Below are 25,565 nucleotides of genomic sequence, written 5' to 3'. Positions count from 1 at the left end.
GATTCTGGGAGGCTCTCCCCCTAACAGCACACTTGGGGATGTAAATCAGGCACCCGTGATTCCCTGAAAGGAGACCATAGTTTAGTGGGGGCATGGGACAGAAAGAAGAATGCAGGTAGAAGGAGATAAAATATGAAAATTCAGAGAAAGAATGGTTAGCAAGGTTAATTTTATAAGGAGGAGGGAATCTGAGAAGGCTTTTTGGAAGAGGTGGCCCTTGGAGAAGATAAAGTTGTAGTTTCCTTTGAGAGTCTGGATGAAGAGCAAATGACCGTGGCGTTGCAGCTGTGCTCTAATTAGTTTCTTTTATTGGGTTTTCATAGTTTTATAACCCCGGCTGTGTAACTTCCTTTGCATTATCATCTCATCATATTTGTAATAAATTCTGCTTTTCTTTTGAGTTCTGGATGCTTAATAAAAATGTGGTTTGTGGGCCTCCCTGGTGGCGCAGTGGTTAAGAGTCCGCCTGCCGATGCAGGGGATACGGGTTCGTGCCCCGGTCTGGGAGGATCCCATATGCCGCGGAGCGGCTGGGCCCGTGAGCCATGGCCGCTGGGCCTGCGCATCCGGAGCCTGTGCTCCGCAACGGGAGAGGCCACAACAGTGAGAGGCCCACATACCGCAAAAAGAAAAAAAAAAAAAAAAAAAAAAAAAGAAAAAAAAAAATGTGGTTTGTGTTTGAATTTTTCAAATAAATGATTATTTTGATTTCCCTAGAATTAAATTTCAGTAAGCTTTTTTCCACAGGGAAGATAAACCAATATGATATGTGAATTATCATATAGTTCATTTTTATAGAGGTTGGGTAATTTTTTTAGCTACAACTATCTACTTAGCTAAAAATAAACATCTGTACTGTTATGACTGTGTTATTAAATCAAGGAGTATGAAGAAAGTTTCAAGGACAATGGGTTTATTTCTGGAACAAGAGACAGTAAGGAATAAAGCCATGACTGGCAGTTGGATAAAGAGCTAAACTCTGTTGGGATGTGCTGGCTTTTTTATTTTCCTACAACGTCTGTCTTAGGTTATTTTTTATAATACCTACTTCCATAAAGCATCTCGTTCCTTAAGAAAGTCATGTGAAGATATGGAGAATCTTTATTATTGATAAGATTTGAGAAAGTTGGTTTAAGTGGTAGTCTTTATTAAAATATATAATTTTTAATAAAAATGCATTTTATTATTTTAAAATGCCATGCATCTTTTAAAACAGATATGTGTAAAGAAATACAATTATATTTGTCTTTTAAACTATCCACTAAAATTTTAAATGCACATATTCTTTGACCTACACATCTGGTAATCTATCCTACATATATACTGACAGAAGTGCACAGAAATATATGAAAGAATGTTTGTTGCAATAACCTAAATGTCCATTTGTACAGGATTGTTTAAATGAATTGTGGTTCACCCCTGTGGTAGAATATTCTGCCACAGTTGAAAGAATAAGGTTGATGTTAAGGTTACCTTAAGGAAAAAAATCAAGTGGCAGAACAGTATGGGTAGTGTAAGCTCATTTATGCACTGAAAAGGATATATGTATATTTATGTATATACACATTTCCTTAAATATGCATAGACAACTCCGATGTGGTACACAAAATCTGTCAAAAATGCTTACCTTTTAGGAAGCAACTGCAGCCTGGACAATGTGTAGGAAGGGGATATTTTTACTCTTTACCATGTACCACCTGAATTCTTAGGATTTTTGCCATAAGTATTTATTATTTTAAAAATAATGTGTGAAAATACTTATTTAAAAGCAAAAATCTATTAAATTTATTTTGTCTATTTATTTTAATAATTTAACTATAGATTTATATAAATTAAAGAAGCCCTTTAACATTAAGGCCTCTATTCTGGACTAAGAAATATTTCCAGGCATGTCAAAAGAAAAAAACAATCTACTTTAGCTCTAAGTTGAAATAATTGCTGATTTATGGCGAATAATTCCTGAAAAAAAAGTTACAACACAAAAATTAATTTCCACCATTATTTAGAAGAATTACATATAATGCCAGTTGAGACCCTCAAGATTTGAATTACAATAGTCTAAATTGAGGAGGTTTCCCCGCCCCTGGTGTTTATGCTTCTCTTCAAGTGTCATGGAAACATTTGATAATGATTCAACCATATTGAGCTCTTCACTTCATTTGCAGTGTTAGGCTTTTGTGCAGATGGATCATGATCATATGCTATTTTTTGGATTGACTCCTATTTTTCAGAATCAGAAATTAGTGAAAGATTGTTTTCTATTATCAGATCATCTATTTAACCCCTATATAACGGATTGTTTCAAAAGATGAATTCTTTGTCCTTTTTTATGATTTAACATAACATGCTTCCAAAGTTGGTATTTTAAAGAAAACTTCAGTAATTTATAAAACATGTCTTATATGCCTTTACCTCGGATGTATTTTCCCCACATACAATGACTTGTCAGCTTCCATTGTTCCCTAACCTGATACCGTAATTCTTGTGATTATCTTCCTGGTTTCTGCTTCTCTTTGTTTCTACTATCTTTCTACCTACTCTTCACTGTGAGTTTTAGACCTCTGAGAGAGATCTGATTGGGTTATTTAGTCTGTGTCCAATTTAAAGAAATGCTGCTCTGTCTTTCCAGGTCACCCCATTGACTGTTGGCTTTTTGTGTCTGGCCAAACAAATGCTAGAGTTTTGATTGGTCCAATCAAATGTGTCCAGGAAATCAAGGTCATTTGAAACATAGTAACCTCTCCTCCACTAATCTTTTGGATAGTTCACCAATCCAACAGCCCAACAGAGGGAATTTTAAGTTCTGTTAAATTTACCCCCCAGCTTTACTCCAAAAATTAAAAACAAACAAACAAACAAAAACAGCCTAGGGGAAGCTTGCATTGCATAACTCACAGGTTCTAGGTCTGCCGGAGTCCAGCTCCAGCGAGTCCAGGGATACCCGAGGGATGGATAGCGTCGGCGAAGGAAATAATTCTATTACACTTCTTAAAGTATCAGCATTGCATGTTTCTCTTTCTCATTCTTCTTTATTGTTTTCAATCACAGGTTTAGATATTGTAGTTGATTACATTACCAGGTACGTGGCCAAACAATCTTAGCACAATCAAACCTCAAAATATTCTATAAAGATTTAAAAAAAAAAAATCCCCTAGTTTCTAGATGTCCTATTAAAATATTTCCCCAAGTTCCCATTAATCACAGGTTATTTCTTAGTAACCAAGCCAGGCCGTTATATGATTATTTTAATTGTAAAAGTTGGAGCTACTTGTTCCTATTTCTCTTCTTGCATGGGCAACCTTTTACAATGGTTCCATGAAAATATTTACAATATATCCTGCATGCTCTTTCTCGTTGTTTCCTTCAACTGAGACAGTGTTTTCTCCCTATCCTAGCAACCAATTCTGCTCTAGTCATTTGCTTTTCTATAATTAATCTTTCTTTATAATAGAACCATAAATTTCCTATGTCATCAGGAACTCCGGCCCATGGCCGTAACTCCATACTAGAGGGTGCTTTTCATAAAAACATCCCCTTAGTTCCAGGCTCTTAATTCTTTACCTATTTCCCCGGGGCTTTAGTGGGTACTTCCCATTCTGTGGTAGTTTCAGGAGGGGGAGTCCTAGAGGAATTTTTCTTTCACGTGGAGCAACATCCCCCCAAAATTGCCCCTATATGTAAATTTATTATCATAAAACATAACAACGGAGCTGTAGTCCACCTTCCTGGCATGGCGCTGCCTTGCAGTTTCGCCTTCCGTTGCTTCATGACTTTGTCATGGTGCAATGGCTCCAGAATGGCTTCCGACGTAGGTCCAACTCATAAGTAATGTAGGGGGAAGGACACAGGCCTCGCATTCACACATTCACACAAACTTTGCACCCCTACTTGGCCACTTCCCAGGTGGACAGCCTTGACTCTCAGAGATTGTGACCTCCTATGTGAAATAGAGATGACAATATTTCTTTGTAGAAGCAATGTGAGGATTTAAGGAGGTTGTGTGTGTAAACTGAGTAGGACAATAAGTGACACACAGTAATCATAATGGTAGCAAACATTTATTGAGTGTGTACCAAGTGCCATGCATTATTCTAAAGTAAGTGAAGGAGCTAATAGCTCACGCTGTTAATATCCAAACCAACCCTACCCCGGAAGTCAGGGACTGGCTTTGTTTCTCCCCTTAAGTCTATGGCCTTCTGGGTTCCACTGCCTGTCAGAATTACATGTGAAGTATATCCTCCATCCGATCCAACCCCAGTCCTCAGTTCATGATTCTCAGTGACTCCCTTGGGAATTTGGAGGTGTCAGAGTGTCAGGGCTTGTGCTGCGAGCCATTTTGCCCGCTCTCTGCTCCCTCAGCAAAGCTGAGCTTCACCCTGTCCTGTGGGATTATCTCATGAGGAGCAGCAGGCTCCTTGGAGCTCCTTGGAGCCTTCCTTGGAATTACAGTGAAGAAAATGTCTTCAACCTTGTTCCATCATTATGTCTTCCTGTTCTCTCCCCTGCCCTTGTCAAGCACTGAGTATTTTAAGTGGGGTTAGTCCTTAAGCCAGACTATGAAGTAGGTAACATTTGCCCCTTTAAACCACCCATTCCTTCAGTCCTTCCTACATTGCTCTTTCACATATCAGTGAGTCAGTTGAATTAAAAGCTTTCAGCTTCTGAGGAAATGGGAGGTTAGTGGGGGAATGGGAAAGGTCATTTAGACCAGTGCTTCTCAAACTTAAATGTGCATATGAATCACCTAGGTACCTTGTTAAAATGCTGATTCTGATCCAGTAGGTCAGGGGTGGGCCCTGGGATTCTGCATTTCTGATGTGCTTCTGGTGATGCCAGTGCTGCTGTTTTCTAGACCACAGTCTGAGTAGCAAGCATCTAAAGACTGGGGTACCACCTTGAGATGCCAGAGGCTCTACCCTGTTACCTTTTCCAGGAACATTTAATCCAAAGAAATGAGTCTCTTAGTGGAATTTCATTAATTTGGCTCACTTCTAGAAGAAATTTCTCAATTTCAAACACAACCCTAGACTGCTTACCAGTAAAGCCATTCCTGGCTGGAGAAAAAGACTAGTGTAAACTTGTCAAGTTTTGATAACTGTAAAAATAGGCATTTTTCTCCATCAATTTAATTTAGTGACTCTCAGATGATTTATATTCATTTTACTTCACTTTATGGGAAAGCACATCATTTTGCTGCTACTCAAGGTTGAGTTTTTCAGGACTGGTGAAATCGCTGATTGAACTTTTCCTGGTGCTGGGGACCACATATGTATTTCAGAGTCTGTTTCTTTGTTCTGTCTATCATCACCTACATAAAAGGAAAGTTAAGTCAACTTTTATTTCCCTGTCTTTTGATTTGGAGTCAGCTCTCTGGGAGTGTTTATGAATAATTCTGTTAGGGATGGTTTGATAATACTGGCCTGGATAGCGAAACATTGTACAGAGCTTTGCACGTGGAGGTGCAGTGTGGGCAGAAACCTGTGAAACGCTGTGGCAGATTCTCTTTGTGATGGCAAAGGCTTATGTTCTCTATTTCTGCTTTCAGGGAGGAGAACACTGTTACTACCAGGGCCACATCCGAGGAAACCCTGCCTCATTTGTGGCATTGTCAACATGCCATGGACTTCAGTAAGTGTCCCCAAATTTTTTGTATCATCCATTTTTTTTCACTTATTTTCTTTATTTTTAATGCACTGTGGTCAAAATCTCTATTTTATATCAAGAACTAATCTTAAATCAATGGTGGATCAAATCTTTTTCTCCTTTGTGGTTTATAAACCAAGCAGATTGTTAAATTAGAGATGCAGAAACCAGGGGCTCTATGATTATAATATGCATCCTTAGTGATGTTTGAAACATTTTTCTAGTTTCATCCAGATGGAGACAGGAGTGGTTTGAGTAAATTTGTTCTCTGTTTCCGTGGGTGTTTAGCCCCTTGGTACCCGTTCTACCCCTCATACTCCTTGATGTTCATTTTTACATTTGTATGGAATAATAGAGATTTCAGGAGGTGGAAACTCCTGACTCCTTGCACAAAGACAAGGGCTGCAGGTGACCTCAAGAGCTCATGTGTTTTAGCCCTTTATTCAGCCAGAATCCCACCTAACTCACAGCAAACTCATGGGAGGGTCCATTTGTTTTCAGAAATCTCTATGGAACGTAGTTCATCCTTCCTCAGGGCCTTGCTTCCTTTTACATAACCTTCACTATCAAAGTAGGTTTGCTGATGTTTACTGTGGAAATAGATCAGCTTCCTCCATCCTGTCGATGATGGTGGTACCCAGGTGGCTGTCTGTCTCTTACTTGTCTTGTGACCCCTTATAAAGATACTGTGTCAGCCCTCAGCATTCTACTTAGACTAAATCATCCAAGCTCCTTGTTACTTTTTGGGGCCCAGAACCAGCTAGCACTTTACTTCTGTGAAATTTTTGTTTGGAAGCTTTAAAATACTTCCTGTCTATTACCAAGTTAGAGACGTGGATTTTTCATCTAACAAACAGTTATTGAGCATCTGGTGTGTGCCAGCCACTTGGAATATTAAGGGGATTAGAACGTGAGCCCTGCCCGCAAGAGCTCCCAGTCTAGTGGGGAAGCTAAGTCTAGCCCAGCTTCGTGCTATGGAATGTGGTACATGTATTTGTTTTCTTTGAGAGAGAAAAAACCTGAGAAAAACGCAAGCTGAGAGTGGGCACTGAATGAGGTCATCCCTGAGGGCTCCAGAGAGATGTCACCTGAAGAAGGTGGAGTGGGCCCTGGAACAGGCTTTGATAGAATCTTCCAGGAGGAGCGGTTCGACTGACAGGTCCAAAGAAAGTGAGGAAAGAGACCTAATGGGAAAGGCTGGGAAATCTAGCCAGTCTGCCTAAGTGGTGCCTCTGGTCAGGTTCTGGCAGTACGTGAGAGGCAGGAAGGAGAGAGCACAGGGATCAGATAAATAGCCAGAGAAAGGAGGTCACATGCCTGAGAGCAGGATAGACCTCCATTTGCTTATTGTTTTTTTCTAAAGGACCATTTTACTAAGTTTAAATAAATTCTTTGAATAAGGAGACATTTTTACAAACATGGAATCCGTTCCTAATATCTGAGAGCCTCGGCATTCTTAATCTGGAAAAAGAAACGTCGATATCCCCTTCAACAGTAAAATTGTCATCTCTGATCTCAAGATGAGCACAGCTGTCAGCCAGGAATAGTACACTGGGCCTGCCGACTTTTGTGACAGCAAATGTCTGTTCTAGGCTTTTTCCTTCCTCTCTCTTCCTCTTAAAATCTTAGTCCAAAGTCACAGTGTAAGTGTCTTGCCCCAGTACATGTTCCAATTCCTCCCTGCCCCTCCCCTCCCCCACCCCCCAGTTTTCCAAATGGACACAATATTGTGAGAATAAGAGAGAAGGTATTACTGCCTTCTAAGGACCCTAACAGACCTGAGACCCTCAGACCAACACCTACTAATCCTACACAGTTCTAAGGATGGAAAGGGAACTTTAAGGACGTTTTAGTGACTAGCTGAGGAGTTGAACTCAGAGCCTGCTTCTGTTGTTTTAACTAAGTAAAATTTATTTCTCCCTTTAGAAACTTTTTCATTTAAGACTAAACAAGAGGGGCTTCCCTGGTGGCGCAGTGGTTGAGAGTCCGTCTGCCGATGCAGGGGACACGGGTTCGTGCCCCGGTCTGGGAGGATCCCACATGCTGCAGAGCAGCTTGGCCCATGAGCCATGGCCGTTGAGCCTGCGTGTCTGGAGCCTGTGCTCCGCAACGGGAGAGGCCACAACAGTGAGAGGCCCACATACCACAAAAAAAAAAAAAAAAAAAAAAAAAGACTAAACAAGAAGAAACAAACAGAAAACCCACCGTGTGTAGGGACACTGTCAGGATTGTGTACAAGTGTATTTTGGTGTTCTTAGACTTTTATGAGCATGTTGAATAAATTCACTCTTGTTCCTTTTTGTTATTTATTAATTATTACTTTTCATCTTGATTTTACCTTCTGAACAAACATTGCTGACAGAAATATTTGGGGGAGCTATTTCTAAATATTAAATAATTTATGTTGTCTCAATTGCAGTGATTTAGGTATGAGATATATTATTTCATCCATGACTCATCTTCAATAAATGACCAAGTACATGTTGAGATTTTTCATTTTTCTTGATTTACTGAATTCCATTAAAGAACATAAAGGGTAAAATAATCAAACTCATATCTTTTCCATAAAGAACCTGCAGGAGCACATTTTTTTTCATATTCGAAGGACTGATGGGCAATATTTTGGTCCTGGTATGTCTGATGTTTTGACAAAATCCTGTAACTATGGGAACATTAAAAAATGGAATCAAATGTAAGTTTATTGCCCTCTTGTGGCAATTTGTAAGAATGACTGTTTCCTTTCAAAATCTTGCTTTGTTGCAGCCTTTTAAAATTTTAGCTCAATCAATTGGCTGGTAATGACTTGGTCCTAGTTATAGGATTTTATCAATTATAAACTCTGTGATGGACTCGGTATACTATTTGGAATTTATATAAATGTAACAGAAAGCTTTCAATCCTCAAAGTAAATGAAACACACATGCTTTTTAATTGTTAAAGAATCAAAAATGGCATATTTTCATTTAGGGAACCAGGACTTCGCTGGTGGTCCAGTGGTTAAGACTCCACACTTCCAGTGCAGGGGGTATGGGTTCAATCCCTAGTCCGGGAAGTTCCACATGCCCTGGGGCCAAAAAAATAATAATAATTCATTTAGGGAACCAGAATCTTCATGGATGGTGTCAGAATCTGCTTTGTTTATACCATGTATCATGATGTTTAAATCCAATAAAAAATAACTGATTTTTGCATTGGATACTAACCTAATTCAAGAGGAAATAGCACCCAATACTATTTAAACAAAACAACCTGCTTGCTACTTAATCAGTGTAGCCATGTGAACTTTGGCAAAGGGTGATGGTTTTGTACATTTTTCTGGTTGGGTCTGGCCTGTTATCAGCAGAATGTTCACTGCCATATTTGGTCTACTGTTCTGAAAAATGCTCCCCTCACTGATTCCTTAGGCATATATTGTCAGTAATATCTTACAAACTGCATCTGTTTATCTTTAAATTCCAAATGCAGCGTCATCCAAATTCAGAAAGTGCACTTTGGGTTGACGTTACAGATGTGAAATGGGCAGTTCTAACGGTATATGAAAGTAGAGGACATGTGGAAGGTGTTACTGCAGGAGTGAATGAATTTGGATAGACATAGAGCTGGAGGCCATTATAATTACAGCTCAGGAAACCAGCCGATTTCACTAAGTGATCAATGAAAGAAACATACTATTCTATGGTTAGCAGCTTGGGTATAATGCAGTCATTTCCACCTAACACTGAAACGTGACTGCAGAAGATCCCAGCTTCACCCCCCTCAGACACCTGAGTGGTAACACAAGTTCCTTCAGTATCAGGAGGGACCTGATCTTAGTAGAAAAACCACATTCCTCTAAAAGGGGTGGCTATCAGATCTCTCTGAGTGGGAGTTGAGGCCATGTGTAGCTTAAGATGCCCTCCAGAGGATTTCTCAATTGGCTGATAGTCATCTCTAGCCAATGAGGTCCAAAATTTAACTTCAGATTTGCACCCTGTTCCCTGCATCCTGCTGTCTTGTGCCCTCCCTATTCTGCTCTTCCTGCAGCTTTTTTCATCTTATTAAATGTATATGATGTGTGTGTATGTATGTGTGTGTGTGAGATACGTGGAGTGGGGTGTGTGTGTTGTGTGTTGTGTGTGTGAGTGTCTGTGGTATGTGGTGTGTATATGTGTGGGGTTGTGGTGTGTAATGTACGGTATAATGGTGTGTGTGTGGTTGGTATGTGGGTGGTGCGTGTGTGTGTATGATGTGTGGTGTGTGTGTAGTATGGGTGGTGTGTGTGGTGTGTGTGTGTGTGTGGTATGGGTGGTGTGTGTGAGTGTGTATGATCTGTGGTGTGTGTGGTGTGTGTGAGTGTGTATGATGTGTGCTGTAGGTGGTATGTATGTGTGTGGGTTGTGCTATGTGGTGTGCACCCCGTGTGATGGGTGGAACTGGGAAGTGGGCATTGAGAAGTAAACTGGCCCTCCGGCTGCTGCTGACTTTAAAGTGATCTTGTTCTGAGGCAAGAGTCAATTGCCAGGCCTAACTGTTTTCTTGTCCTTGGCAGTGGGATGTTCTATGATGGGAACCACACCTATCTCATCGAGCCAGAAGGAAATGACACCTCCCAAGTAAGTGCTCCTTCTGTTTGCTGTGGCAAATGTAAATGTTGATGCTGGGAGCTTTTTTTCCCTCTTTTTTCTCTCTATTTTGCTTTATTTTCATATTTTAGGGTCAGGAATATATGTATACATATATATGTGCAATATGTACACATATACATTTAAATTAAATAGTGAATAAGGCAAAATCACAGTGATCTTTTTAAAAAAAATCTGCCTGTTACTCTTCCATTCAGTTGGAAATACTTTCCTTCTGAGGTGTTCTGAAGCCTTCATTTCTATCTCCACCATAATGTGCTGTGGTCTGTCTTAGTCTGCTCAGGCTATCATTATCAAATACTGGGTGGCTTAAACAACAGAAATTTATTTTCGCACAGTTCTGGGGATTGGAAGTCTAAGATCAAGGTGCCAGCAGGGTCAGTGTCCATTGAGGGCTCTCTCCCTGGGGTGCAGATAGCCACCTTCTCACTGTGTCCTCACGTGACAGAGAGAGAGTGTGAGGTCTGGTGTCTTTTCCTCTTCTTATAAGGGCACAAGCCTTATCAGATTAGGACCTCACGCTCGTGACCTCTGTTAACCTTTATCGCATCCTCACAGGCCCTGTCTCCCAATATAATCACATTAGGAGTTTAGGGCTTAAACATGAATTTTGGGAGACACATTGTCAGTTCATAACAGATCGAATCCATAGATAATGTGATTTTCCAACCTTTTTCTTTTCTAGATTCCAGATTTTTCTCTATTGCCCATTTTCTTTAAGGCCCCGTGGTGATGAAGTTTAGAGAAATCTGGGTTTTCTCAATTCTCTCTCTCACTTTAGTTGAAACATTCATTTTTCACAAATTAGAAAAGGGGTACTATTACTGACTATAGAGAAACATAATGCACTTCCATCCTAGCTCTGTACACACAGATATTCTTCCATGTATCATGGAACACTGATCAAACACTGAGAGAGGCAAATAATTTCAAGAAACACACATTGTTTTGCCACTCATAAACAATCTTGTGTGGGAAACTATCTGTTTTGTGTGTTATTTTCTGGGTACCCAGTGAGAGCTGTCCTGTCACTTTGCTTGACAGTGTGATTTTTTTTTAAAATACATTTATTTATTTATTTTTGGCTGTGTTGGGTCTTCGTTGCTGTGTGTGGGCTTTCTCTAGTTGCAGTGAGCAGGGGCTACTCTTCGTTGCGGTGCGCGGGCTTCTCATTGTGGTGGCTTCTCTTGTTGTAGAGCACGGGCTCTAGGTGCACGGGCTTCAGTAGTTGTAGCTTGAGGGCTCTAGAGTGCAGGCTTAATAGTTGTGGTGCATGGGCTTAGTTGCTCCGTGGCATGTGGGATCTTCCTGGACCAGGGCTCGAACCTGCGTCCCCTGCATTGGCAGGCGGATTCCTAACCAGTGCGCCACCAGGGAAGCCCGACAGTGTGATTTTTAAAAAAAGTAATATCATGAAACTTGACTATTTATGACATTCTTTTTTTGGTAATTGAAGGAAGCCAGATGAAGTTATTTGAATGTTCATTAAGTTTTCTTAGATGAAACATGGCTTTTTATCTGTTGGTTTTTCGCAGAAGTTTATGTGACACTTGAATGTTGAGGCACGGTCTGCTTTGGGCTTTCTGCTTGTTCTAGTCATCCTGCTCCCCAGTACAGGAAGACTGTTAGCTCTGCAGTGTGCCTAACAAAGCTATCAGGCTCTAAAAGGGGGCAGGGCTCCGTGGAAAGGAACCAGTTGTAAAAAACATTAGCCCATTTTCCCAGACGTCTTGCTTCTCCTTGGGGGAATAGGTCCATTTATTTCTTTTTGATTACGGCAGGCTTTGGCTTCTCTGTCTCTGAAGGCGTTTTGCTTTTAATGGGCTGTCACTCTGGTGCTGGGAGAATACAGGAGTGAGCTGGAGGGGTTGTGCAATGGCTCTTGGCCTTTCCAAACCCAAGAGAATGTGTAGTCAAGCGACGGTTCTTTTAAGGTCTAAGCTCCTCCAGCTATGATTGCCTGAGCCTGGAGATATCTGGTTGTCCATGCCTCATCTCTCTTGTTTGTGTTGTTTCAGGAGGATTTCCGTTTTCATTCGGTTTACAAATCCAGACTGTTTGAATTTCCCTTGGATGATCTTCCATCTGGTATGATCTTCTTATAGTGATTTAAAAAAAAAAAGACAACTTTAGTAATTCATTTTAATGCTTTAGAGCTAATTATATGTGGAATATCATCAGCCTGTGACTGCTCATAACAGTTTTAGAAAGTCAAGTAACATCAAGAGAGAGAATAAAATGCAAACCTACCTCACATTTATAGTGGATGAGTTTGGAAAGATATAGCTTGAACATGATGAAGGAAAACTTTTTAAAATTATAAGACTCAAAGTAAGGTATTACAGGAGAAATAATGTTAAAGCAAAAATTGGTCTGCATACATAGAATATATGAAATTCATTCTTGGTGAAATACTGAGTTTGTAAACATAGAGATGAACCCTTAATTATTTTCCCATTTGTTGTTTCCTCATCTTTTTTTGCCCCAGCATTTTAAGAAAGAACTATTGTAGATTAACATTTATTATTATGATGTGCTATTTGTGAAATTGGTCTTCCTTCACATGTGTGTTTATGGGTCCATCTATTTATAGATTTGATTCGAGAGTTGCATCCATGTCTTCTCTTGGCAAGAAAGGCAGAGTACTCAGGCTTTGGCCTCATTAGTGGAGCAATGATTATGCAGAGTGCATTTATCTTTGGCTATGCTAGACTCATTCATGTTCTCCTTCTAAAGATAGGGCACACTTTGAATATCTGATGTGGAGATGCTTCCTCCCCTATTTAGTGAGCCCTGACTATGGCCATAGTACATTCTAATTTTTAAACTCTTTTTAATCTTTGCGACAGCTCTGTGAGGTCAATATTATCATTCCCATTTTATAGATGAAGAAACAGAAGCTCAGCTAGTTTGTTTTTTCTAGGGTCCCACAGCTAGTAAGGGGCTGAATGGGGGTTTGGATTATGGCGCTACGAGAATGTACCCTGGGAGAGAAGCACAAGGGCAAATGGAAAAATTACTAGACTAAAGCAAACCCTAAACTACTACTTAGGAAAATGACTTAAAGGCTGCACTGTCTTCTCGTTGGAAAATGAAATAAGGGTTTTCTAATGTTTCTTCCCCTCTGAAACGAATTTGTAACTCCTTGACCTTCTGTGGTTACCCTGAGGAGAAACAGAACTCACCCTTTTCTCCTGCTGCCAAAGAAATAGAAGATCCTATTTTATAGAATTCACTGTTTGGAAAAATCTGCAAATGAGCATATAGCTAGCTGCTTTTACTTTACATGGATACTTTAGACTGTTCCTTCATTATCTTATGAAATTTTTTGTAATCCCTATTATGGGAAGAGAATAAATCATGGTTAGCTGCCTGAGAACAAATTACAATCTTATAGGCATTACTGGAAACAATAAACATTAATTAATATTTAAAGTAATAAATAAAGAGTCCCCCCTAAGGACTTTATTGTAGGCTTGCCATGATACAATCTTATAATTTTTTAAAAACTTTGTTCAGGGTTTCTTTACAACAGAAATTTTGGAAGTGACTCAGCAGTTTTGCTGTTATTAAAAATGAGTTTTGAACATATTCTTTGAAAACTCAAGTCTGTCTCAGTTTGTTCCTGGTTTTCTTTTCTTATCAGAAGTTTACAGTGTCAATTTTGAGTGTCATTTGTCTCTCAACATATTTAGATTTACTATGAAAAATTAGAAGGAAACAAAAAATAGACAAATGTTAAAACTGTAATTTTTGTGATATAAGCTCAAAAGGAAGCTTTTTTATTTTAGATTTAATAGTGTCACTGAGTTATGGATTATATTATGTCTTTTTTTTTTTGCTATGCATTATGTATTTGCCAGAGATAGAAATATGATCAGGTGCTCCCCAAACTTGTTTGACTGTGGAACGTTTTGTTTCATTTGACACATCTCTCAGGACTAGTATTCCTAAGAACACATTTTGAGAAAAGCTTATTTATTTAAACACTGACCACTTAGCCCTCAGTGTTTTAAAAATTACTACAATGAGAAACAAAACAAGCAAACAGAACAAAAATAGACTCATAGATACAGAGAACAGTTGGGTGATTGCCAGAGCAGATGGGAATGGGGGCCAGGTGAAATAGGTGAAGAGGGTGATGAGGTACAAACTTCCAGTTATAAAATAAATACATCATGGAGATGTAATGTAAAGCATAGGGAATGTAGTCAATAATATTGTAATAACTTTGTATGGAGACAGATGGTAACTAGACTTACCTAACCATTTCAAACTATATACATTCAATAAATATCAAATCACTGTGATGTACACCTGAAATTAATATGATATTGTATGTCAATTGTACTGCAATAGAAAATTACTATGATGAAATACACAAAACTAGTGTACTGTTTGCTGAGTTTTGACACCCACATTCTCCCCTGGTGAGATATAGAGCATTTCTATTACCCCAGTAACTTCCTTTGTGTCTGTTCCCTGTCAGTGCCACCACTTCTGCAGTCCCTTTTCTGACTTTTTCACCATAGATTAGTTTCTCCTGTTGTAGCTCTTCATACAAATGGAATTATGCATCATGTTCAGTTTCTTTTGCTTAGCACATGCCTGAGATCTATGTTGTTGAGGGTAGCAATTGTTCTTTCTTTTATATTATTGAGTATGTTCTTATTGTATGAATATACCACAATTTTTTATCTCTTCTGTCGATGGACATTTGGATTTTTTCCAGTTTTTGGCTATTATGACTATAACAACTATGAAAATTCTTGTCAAAATCTTTTTTGTGGACACACGTCTACATTTCTCTATCAAATACCTGGGAGTGAAATCACTGGGTCATAAGGTAGGTATATGTTTAACTGTATAACATTGTTCTCAAACTTCAGCATGCATCAGAATCACCTGGAGGGCTTGGTAAACACAGATTGCTGGCCTCATCTTTAGGGTTTTTTTTTTTTTTTCAGCTGCTTTATTATGGTATAATTGACATACAAAAAGCTTTATATGTTTACTGTATACAACTTGATGAGTTTGGAGATAAATATATACCCATGAAATCATCACCACAATCTCTGCCATAAACATATCCATCCATTCCAAAAGTTTCCTCCAGCCCTCTTTATGATGATGATAAAAACACTTAACATAAAATCTAACCTCTTAGCAAATTTTTAAGTATACAATACAGTATCGTTAACTATATGCACTAAGCTGTACAATAGATCTCTAGGACTTACTCATCTTGTATAACTGAAACTTTGTGCACTTTGACTAATAACTCCTTATATCCCCCTCCCCACAGCCCCTGGCAACTACCATTCTAATCTCTGTTTCTCTGAGTTTGACTATTTTAGATCCCTCCTATAAGTGGTATCATATAGTATTTGTCCTCCTGTGTCTAGCTTATTTCACTTAACAAAATGTCCTCTAGGTTCATCTATGTTGTCGCAAATGGCAGGATTTCCTTTTTTAAGGCTGAATAATATTCCATTGTATGTATATATCATATTTTCTTTATCCACTCATCCACTGATGGACATTTAGGTTGATTCTGTATCTTGACTGTTGTTAATAATGCTGCAGTGAACATGGGAGTACAGATATTTCTTTGAGATCCTGATTTAAATTTCTTTGGCTATATACCCAGAAGTGGGATTGCTGAATCATATGGTATTTCTCTTTTAAATTCTTTCATGAACCTTCATAATGTTTTCCGTAGTGGCTGCACTAATTTCTACAGCTTTTGATTAAGTATACCTTGGGTGGGTTATGAGAAATTGCATTTCCAAGTTCCCAGGTAATGCTGATGCCACTAGTCCAAGGATCACAATTTGAGAACTACTGTTGGAAGAGAAATTGCAGAACCTTTTCCCAAAGTGGTTATATCATTTTATACTCTCATCAGCATTATATGAGAGTTCTAACTGTTCCACATCTTCACCAACATTTGGTGTGTCATTCTTTAGTGAAGATCAGTGGTGGAAGTGAAGGTCGAGTGGCTGTTCAGACAATTCCCCATAAAAATGTGATGGTATTTATAGGAGAATTTTGAGAAAAATTTTGAGATAAATTAGAACAGGAATAATGTTTGAGATTTTTTTTGAATTGTATTCCTTCGTGGTATGTTTATTTAGTATTAATATGAATGCAGTTACTAAGATCAATGTTCTGTATTTTCATTAAGCACAATATTATATATTATAAAATTCATAATTAGTTATACTTCTGTAATTTATAAATTATAATACTCATTGATGATTAAAGTACAGTTATATAATTTATACTAAGAAGGGCTAGTAAAACTTTGATTACCCTTCGTGAAAGAAAGCTGGCAAATGCACTAAGTTAAATTTAATTTATTTTTATTTCCTTTTAGAATTCCAACAAGTAAATATCACTCCACCAAAATTTATTTTGAAGCCAAGACCAAAACGGAGTAAACGACAGGTATGTATTCACAGGTATATGTCATGATGTTTTAAAAACATTTGGCAACTGCCAATCAATTTAATCTACATGAAGTCTGTGAGAGATAAGAATTAGTTCAGGCATTTGCTGTAGTGTGGTAAACAAGAAGGGTGACACATTCGTAGGAGCAGTGGAGTTGGAGCCATATTATTTCATAGACTCAAAAGGACTCATAGTGGTGATAATATGGTCATTCATCATACAGATGGATTATGAGGCCCCTGCTGTGGCATCTTAGGTTCTTTTTACCATAGGCCTCTTTCCTTGCCTGTTTTACACCACATCATGGAGTCTACTTGGGTGGTACATGTCCTTGTATTTATCCCCTTAAAGATACCCCCTTAAGAGTGACTCCATCAGGTTTTGAAGCCACAAAATGGTATTTTCACACTTGAGCTATCAATACTTTGTGGAGTCTAGGATATAAAATCCGAATGTCTGCTTTATGAATGTTCAAAGGGTATTGAACTTAATAATAACAACAGTTCATACAGTGCTTTTAACCACATGAAGTAGGTGCTATTATTCCCCTTTCACAGCAAAAAAAATGATGTCTCTGAAATGTGCAAATGACTTGCCCAGAATCGTAGAGCTGGTAAATAGTTTAGACAAAATAAGAACTCTGGTCATCAGAATTAAGATATGATGACAGTTGTGGTGGTGGTTGGTATGAGTGTGTGTGTATGGCATAAAAATAGGGTGAGAGAAATAGATCTCTAGTAAGATAAAGCCGTTGAAGGAATGAGGTATCTTCTTTTTAATATCTATTCAGTAAGTATGAAATAAAATGTGTTTACATACAGATTTCTAATATGAATGATAATTCCTAAATTTTATTGAGTACTCACCATGTGCAATTGTATTAACATACTTAATCCTCATAACAATCTTTTGAGGAGGGAATTATTATTAATATTATCACTAATTTACTGATAAAGACGTTGAAGCATAAGAGGCTTAAGAAGCTTGCCCAGGGTAACATTGGGTTACCCAATGGTAGAGCTGGGATTCTGATCTAGAAGTCTGGTCTCAGAGCAGTGCTTATAACCATGTATGCATTACATACTGCCTCTCAGAAGCTGTTGTGTCCCATGAATTACTAGTATGTGCTCTATATATTTTGTGAATGTACACATATATTGAGGCCCAGTTAAATAGATAAAAGTAATTGCCGTCAGGATTTAATTTGAATCAGTATTTACTTTCATGACTTAAGAACCAAGAGAATGGGATAATTTTCTTTTGACATGATCCTTGAAGTTCCTCGTAAACATCTGCAACATCCAGTCAGTTGCTAAGCAGACAAACCCTTGATTTCTCTTTATGAGAAAGCTGTGGACCCCGGAGGTGAGGTGTTATAAAACCGTGTGGCCAATATGGCAACTCTCTGACACTAAGAAAATACTGGGACTTGTTATAAGTATACTTGTTAGAAAGGCTCAGGTCTCTACCACAATTAACAAAGCAAATACTATCATCCTAACAACATCCTTTTTTTTCTAGAAATGTTTTATTGTGTATACATTTGTGAATTTGATTTCTAATAATGATATAAATTTTATTTTAGTATTACATCTGTAAAAAATCCATTAAAAAAACTCTTGTCAGTGGATACAGTTTATGTTATTTTTTGGTTTCCAAAACCAGAATTATAATAGTCTATTATTTCCTATTAACTTGATGTTTTAAGGGATTTTGAAAAGTAAAGTTTTTTAGAATTTGGGAATGCATTAGCAATGAAACAAAATCCATGTGGCAGAAATATTTTAGTTTAAATGCAATACTCAAACATTCATGTATTTTTTTAGGTTTGATTGTATACCCTTATGAAAAAATGGCCCTTGAGCAAGTGAACAAAAAAGATTATTGAAAAAATAAATGCGTGTCAAAGTATGGCACAAAGGAAAAAGTTAATTTTGCAGATCTTGTTAAAGATTGTGCTATAGACTAATTGCAGAGAACCAAAGGATGTGGCTGCCTTCGTGGCTCTTGACAGTACCATTCATTGGTCATGATGTTGAAAGTGGAGAAAATTTGTGGTTGAACAGACATATATAGCTGCACTGGGTAACCAAAGACTGCCTGAGAGCTCTCCAAACTATCCTAACAGAGCTCCTATATATCACTTGGGACATCCTCTGAGCCCTATCAGCAGAAGGGGCATGTCTCAAAGCCTGATTTGGAGATTATATAGTAAAAGCGTCAATCATTCCACTCCCTATGTAGGACTCTCAGAGATTCTCAGGAGCTTAAACCATTTGTTATAATCTCCAAGATATACTGTTAAATGAAAATAGCCTGATGCAAAAGAGAAGGAGATAAATGGAAGTACAAAATAAAATATATCTCATATTTGATTTTATATGCATAAATATTTCTGGAAGAAACCAGTAACTGTGCTGTACCCATTGTGGGGGAAGGAGTAACAATTGGTAGATGGGGGACAGAGGTGAGAGGAGAACTTTCATCCTATACCTTTTCATAATTCTTTAATTTTTGAACCATACAAATTTATTACTCACTCAAAAACTAAGTAAATTGATGAAAATGAAAAAAATACTAAATAAATAAAAGAGGAAATTTTGTTTTGTTTATTTCTCCCATATTAAAAAAATTTTAAATTAAAAAATTTTGTTTCAGCTTTATTGAAGTATAATTGACAAATGTAAGATATTTAAAGTATACAGTAGGATGATTTGATATACATTATATTTGTGAAAGGATTCCCCCCATGGATTTAATTAACATATCCATCACCTTATGTATTTCCTTTTTTTTTTTTTTTTGGTGAGAGCATTGAAATTCTACTCTATTAGCAAATTTCAATTATACAATATAGTGTTATCAATGTAAGTGTCCATCAATGGATGAATGGACAAAGAAAATGTATATATACACACACACACACACACAATGGAATATTACTCAGCCTTAATAAAGAAGGAAATCCTGTCATTTGTGGCAACATGGATGAAACTGGAGGGCATTATGCTAAGTGAAATAAGCCAAACAGAGAAAGACAAATATGGCATCGTATCACCTACATGTGGAATCTAAAAAAAAAAAAAAAAAAACCTCATAGAGACAGAGTAAAAAAGTGGTTGCCAAGGGCTAGGTAGTGGGGGAAACTAGGTAGGGAGAGGTTGGTAAAAGAGTGCAAACTTTCAGCTAAAAGAGGGATGCTATCTGAGAATCTAATATGTAACATAAGTTTCCCATAGCCAAGATCGGAGGCTTATTTACGAGCTATTTCCTTTATTATATTGCAGCTTCGTCGATATCCTCGTAGCGTAGAGGAGGAAACCAAATATATTGAACTGATGATTGTGAATGATCATCTCATGGTAGGATTTGCTGAATTTTGTGTTGTTTGAACTTGCCTGTGCCTAGGGTAAAAGTAGTGGGTGCAGAAATATGTTTAGAAGAAAGAAGTCTGTCAAGTTGTAAGTTGGAGAAGGTATATGTATAAAGAAACATCTCTGTTACCCAGCAACAACCTGTAAGTAGGAAACACTCTTAGGTAAAGTAATTAACAGTATTTTGTGAGGTTCCAAAAATATTTCTGTGACTCATAATGTTAACTCTTTGGATTCACTTAGTTAATGTAGGGGCTAATATCTTCTCTTACAAAAATCGCATGGTTAAAAAAAAAGGGAAACTTCCGTTTTATATTGAAAAAGTGAAGCAGCAATAATGTGATTCTTTAGTTTGCAGTGTACAGCTTTATCCTAATAAATGGAAAGCAATTTTTCTATTTCTGTCTTGCTATGTAGTAAACCATTTGGAAAGGCTTATAAACTTATTTACAAAACAGAAACAAACTCACAGACTTAGAGAATGAACTTATGGTTACCAGGGGAAAAGGGTGGAGGGGAGGGATAGATTGGCAGTTTGGGATTGACATGTACACACTACTATATTTAAAATAGATAACCAACAAGGATCTACTGTATAGCACAGGGAACTCTGCTCAATATTCTGTAATAAACTAAATGGGAAAAGAATTTTAAAAAGAGTAGATACATGTATAGTATAACTGAATCACTTTACTGTACACCCAAAACTAACACAACATTCTTAATCAATATATGCTGCAATATAGAATAAAACTTTAAAAAAAAGAGAAAAGCTTATATAGCCAAGCAGTGAAGATTTTTAGGATAAAAACCTAGCCAAACTTCCTTTTTTGTTGAATCAGGTTTTTTTCATACTCAATTCATGGGCATGTTGTATATTCAGTTCATGAGCATATTGTATACTCAATTCATGGGCAGAGTTTTAAACTAAAAATATTCAGTGATGCACGTTGCTGAATTTTACTTAATTTCAGGTACACATACAGTTTAATTTACTTTGAATTATTTATTTGGGGGAAAATGTCATTTATTTAAATATGATTAAACTAATAACATTGATTATTAATTATTAATTAATAATAATAATTATTATTGAGTGTTTCTTCCTTGTTCAGGGTAGGACTAAGTTCTCTTTTCCTACTGATTTGATTTTGTGAATGTTACTTTTTCCTGAGATTTTTACAGAATAAAAATAAGTTGCAAGAACACATATTTTAGACATTTTAGGATATCATAAATTCAGATGTCTGTAAGCATCTGTAGCAGATAATTCAAATAAAGTGAGCCAGGTATAAAACAATAGGGAGGGGTGAGGCCTGTGGCAAAAGAGAAGTCACATGGTCTGCCCAATGGGAGAGTCTGCTTCTCAGCCCTTGCCAGTTATTACCATGTGGGGATACTAATTTTGAGTGAAGCCAGAAATCATGATATTTCCTGATTTTTAAAACAGAATTGAGGCCAAACCAAAGATATATGTTATTCACATCAAGCCTATGAGCTACCTCCTCATGACAATTAGGGCTTTCTTCTCTTTACTGAGTAAGTCTTGTGGAACTTTTTATACTTTTAGCATTATTCACATTCAGTTTTTCTGGCTTTCACCCTACCTTTATTTGTATGTCTTGCAATTTATCAACAACTTTCATGTGTTTTATCATTTTGAATAACAATCTTGTGATAAAAAATAAACTTTTGAAATGGATGGAATGGGTGTTTTCTACTTTACCTCAAAGTGAGGTAAGGCCTCAAACTTTTAGGAGCGTTGCCTCAGACTACGCAGCATCTAAAGAACTAGGTGTCAACTTGCAGTTTTTACAGAAAGCTTTAGAGGCCTTTCAATTACACCATATTTCCTCTGCTGAGATGAGTATTTGCTGATGATCTTGAAGCCCTTCACTTGTTTTCTTTTGCTTTCAGTTTAAAAAACATCGGCTTTCAGTGGTACTTACCAATACCTATGCGAAATCTGTGGTGAACATTGCGGATTTAGTAAGTATGAACCCGATTCAGTATTGCCACAGAGGAAATTTATCTCTTGATTGCTAATAAGTCGGATAATGTTCTTATATTTTCACTGCCCTAAATTGCACTTTAGCCAAGGTGTCCTGTTAAGTCCCTGGTAACTTTGCTATGAACTTTATTGACTTTGATCTCTGGCTGGGAAAATGATAAAAGGAAGTGGTCAGAGTTACAGCTTTATGCCTTAAGTTTTTTTCCTGTATTTTTCACACTGGAAAAGAAAAGGTTGAGTCGTAGCCCCTAACAAAGATATTCACAGTGTACTTCTAGCAATGGAGAAACAGTTGTGCCTTTTCAAAAGAGTGCCTGGTGCCGTGGGAAAGATGCAACTAAATAATTCTACTGAAACTACTTTCCAAATCTTCCCGACAAGGCAATGCCAGTACCTTCCCCATGAGTTTAATTAGGGCCAGCTAGGGTGTACAGAAATTACCTCCTTCATGAGTGTTCCACTTTTTGCTAGTGTGAATCTTATAGGGTGCCAGAAAATGGACTCTGGGAGAACCTTGAGTAAGGGTGCAAAGATTTGTCAAAAAGCAATATTTTGTTTCTACTAGTACTCTATTCTTTGGTTATGACTTGGTAAACAATTGGATTTTCTATTACTCAAGGGAAATGCATGTAAGTTAGAAAAACAATGATCTCCCCTAAAAACAGTGGAATTTCTCACATTTAGCTAAAACTCGAGGAGTTTCCATAAAAGGAGCTTTGTAGTCCTGTTTATCGATCAGTTGATTTTTACCACATGTATAGCTGGTGTGTTCATTTTGTTAATATACTAGATATATAAAGACCAACTTAAGACAAGGATAGTATTGGTTGCCATGGAAACCTGGGCTGCTGACAACAAGTTTGCCATATCTGAAAATCCATTGATCACCCTACGTGAATTTATGAAATACAGGAGGGATTTTATCAAAGAGAAAAGTGATGCAGTTCACCTTTTTTCGTACGTAACTTTTGTAATGATTTATTACTTTTTTTATTCCACGTTGAATACTCTGTTACTTGTGGATAAGATGTATTCTTTCTACTGCATAATGCAATTAGGATTTGATGTTGCAGATATATTTTAAAGAAGTTTTAGAGTACAGATTGTTTGAAACTGTCACGAATATTCAATAGATTTAATTTTGAGTTATTTTATTATTGCATGTACATTTCATATAATTTTTTTCAAGAGATTTAATCAGAGCATTTACTGAATGAAAGTACTATTAATTCTCATAAGGAGTATTCTTAACAACAGATTATTATATATCTTTAAAGTTGCTGTCTTTTAAATGTTAATGTTATCTTTGTTTTTGGTCTAAGGGGAGAGCTTAGTATACCTAGGGTACATTTTATTTTTTATTTTTTCTTACTCTTATGGTTTTTCTGGGGGGTAACCTGCATATTTGATGTAAGAGCAAATCATAAATTGCAGCAATTTAAAAACCTACTATCTAAAGCCAGAGCTGTTGAAGAAAGTTACAAATGGAAGTGAAAGAGTATTTTTGAGGTAACTTTTTATTTTACACAATTCCAAATTTACAGAAAAGTTGCAAGAATAATACAAGGAAATACCATATGCCCTTTACCCAGATTCATCAATTGTTAACATTTTATTGCATTTGTTTTATGATTTTCTTCTTTCTATCCTTCTTCCTTCCTTGCATCTATCTATCTATCAGTGTCTTTTTTTGTTTTTTTTCCTGAACTATTTGAGAGTAAGCTGGAGACATTTACTTACTGGGCCTTTACTACTAAATACTTATATATATTCCCTAAGAATAAAGACATTCTCTTATATAACCACAGTAAACTGTCAAAACCAGAAAATTTAACATTCGTACAATGTTTTTATCTAACCCACTGTCTATATTCAGATTTCACCAATTGTTTCAATAATGTTTTATAGCTACCCCCCAACCCTTGCCCAAATCCAGGATCACACATTACATTTAATCATCATGTCTCTTTACTTTCCTTTAATCTGAAATATTTCCTCAGCCTTTCTTTGTCTCTTTTGATGTTAACATTTTTGAAGAGTATAGGCCAGTTATTTTATAGAATGTTCCTCATTGTGAGAATGTCTGATGTTTTCTCACTATGAGATTCAAGTTATATGCATTTTTGATGGAAATACCACATAAGTGTACCTCATATTAGAGATCCTTTTTTTCATAGGTATAGTTCTATTTAAGATATTTATTGATCATGTGGGGAAACATTCCTCAGAAACCTTTTCCTTTGCTTATGCATGCAAACAATTTTCATATTCCTCCCTTACCTCAGGAGTATATAGTAGAGAAATGTATGTGCATTGAGAAAAATAAGTGTGGTAAATTAATAATGAGAGGTGCTATGATATGTGGACTGTCAGCAGTAAGCCTTTTTCATTTCCTTTTCTGAAAGGGGAAGTCAATTTGAGAGTAGCCGGAGCGGGGCAGCTTATATTGGTGGGATTTGCTCGTTGCTGAAAGGAGGAGGCGTGAATGAAGTAGGTGTGAACATCTGTAAGATACAAAGTGATATGATGGCTGATGATGTTTTCCTAATATTTAAGGGACAGTTTCTCAGTATTCCACATACTCCAGATATTGTTATTTTATTAACAACCAACATGGTTAGTGCCAGAGGCCAGAATAGGGAAATAAGAAAGATAATATCAGATAATTCTGTTCATGTCCTACTTAGAATAACTTCCAGGTTTAGCTATATACAGATTAGATAGAGAAAATCTTTACCTTTACCTTTATTGAAAATAAGGCCCTATTTATCACGTTGACTGTTTTTCCAGAGAATTGAGTAATTCCCTGAAGCACTGGGTTACTACTTAAGAACTCAATTGAAAATTTTCTTCCTCAATATTTGGCAAATTTTTGGAGGAAAAAACAGACTAGGTTTTCCAAAGGGTTACTTCTACCCCTAGGGCACTAAACCTGATGGAAGTGATCTAAAAGAAAAATACCTGAATCTTTGGGAGGCTGCATATCGAAAAAAATATCCCTAGGTCTTTTCAAGTTTCTTGTGGCCAAAGATCATCACCATTTCCTATGACTCATACCATTGGTTTTCTGAAGCCAAGTTCTATTCAGTTTGGGGATTTTAGGAGTGCTAGTGGACACACAAGGATGAACAAGTTCCAAATAAATTATACATTTATTTTATTTTCTCTTATCTGAAAGACTGGCTTAACTGTGGTACAAGTATTCAGTTTTTCAGGAATGTCACCAGTGAAATTTGGGCTCAAAATTAGATGTAAGTTTCCAAATCCGAAAGTCGATGATTCCCTGGCTTCTAGTCTTCTCTGTAAGACTTAGTCAAACATGGATTTATTTCTCGTTACTTCTTCCCAAATGCTTAGTAGTTCAGCACTAGCTATTATGTGTTTAACCTCTGCTAAATAAAATGCTTAGAAATTACTTATTTTCAATTATATTGTGACATTTTCTCTGGCCCATCTTAAATA

General features: G+C 37.1%; 1 protein-coding gene across 5 annotated transcripts in view; it reads left to right on the top strand.

Moving 5' to 3' along the window:
• ADAM22 (ADAM metallopeptidase domain 22) overlaps positions 1-25,565 on the top strand; it is a 235,110-nt gene that overhangs the window by 145,596 nt on the left and 63,949 nt on the right. For all 5 annotated transcript variants that reach the window (XM_060108901.1, XM_060108903.1, XM_060108902.1 and 2 more), the window contains exons 5-12: positions 5,546-5,628; positions 10,172-10,235; positions 12,284-12,353; positions 16,645-16,715; positions 20,006-20,080; positions 22,010-22,081; positions 22,894-23,060; positions 24,509-24,593. In XM_060108901.1, the coding sequence (XP_059964884.1) occupies positions 5,546-5,628; positions 10,172-10,235; positions 12,284-12,353; positions 16,645-16,715; positions 20,006-20,080; positions 22,010-22,081; positions 22,894-23,060; positions 24,509-24,593 (687 nt within the window). The remainder of the gene's footprint in view (positions 1-5,545; positions 5,629-10,171; positions 10,236-12,283; positions 12,354-16,644; positions 16,716-20,005; positions 20,081-22,009; positions 22,082-22,893; positions 23,061-24,508; positions 24,594-25,565) is intronic.

The sequence above is a fragment of the Mesoplodon densirostris genome, chromosome 9, assembly GCF_025265405.1.
Source record: "Mesoplodon densirostris isolate mMesDen1 chromosome 9, mMesDen1 primary haplotype, whole genome shotgun sequence".
NCBI lineage: Eukaryota > Metazoa > Chordata > Mammalia > Artiodactyla > Ziphiidae > Mesoplodon > Mesoplodon densirostris.
This window is presented reverse-complemented; position numbering and strand designations above follow the sequence as displayed.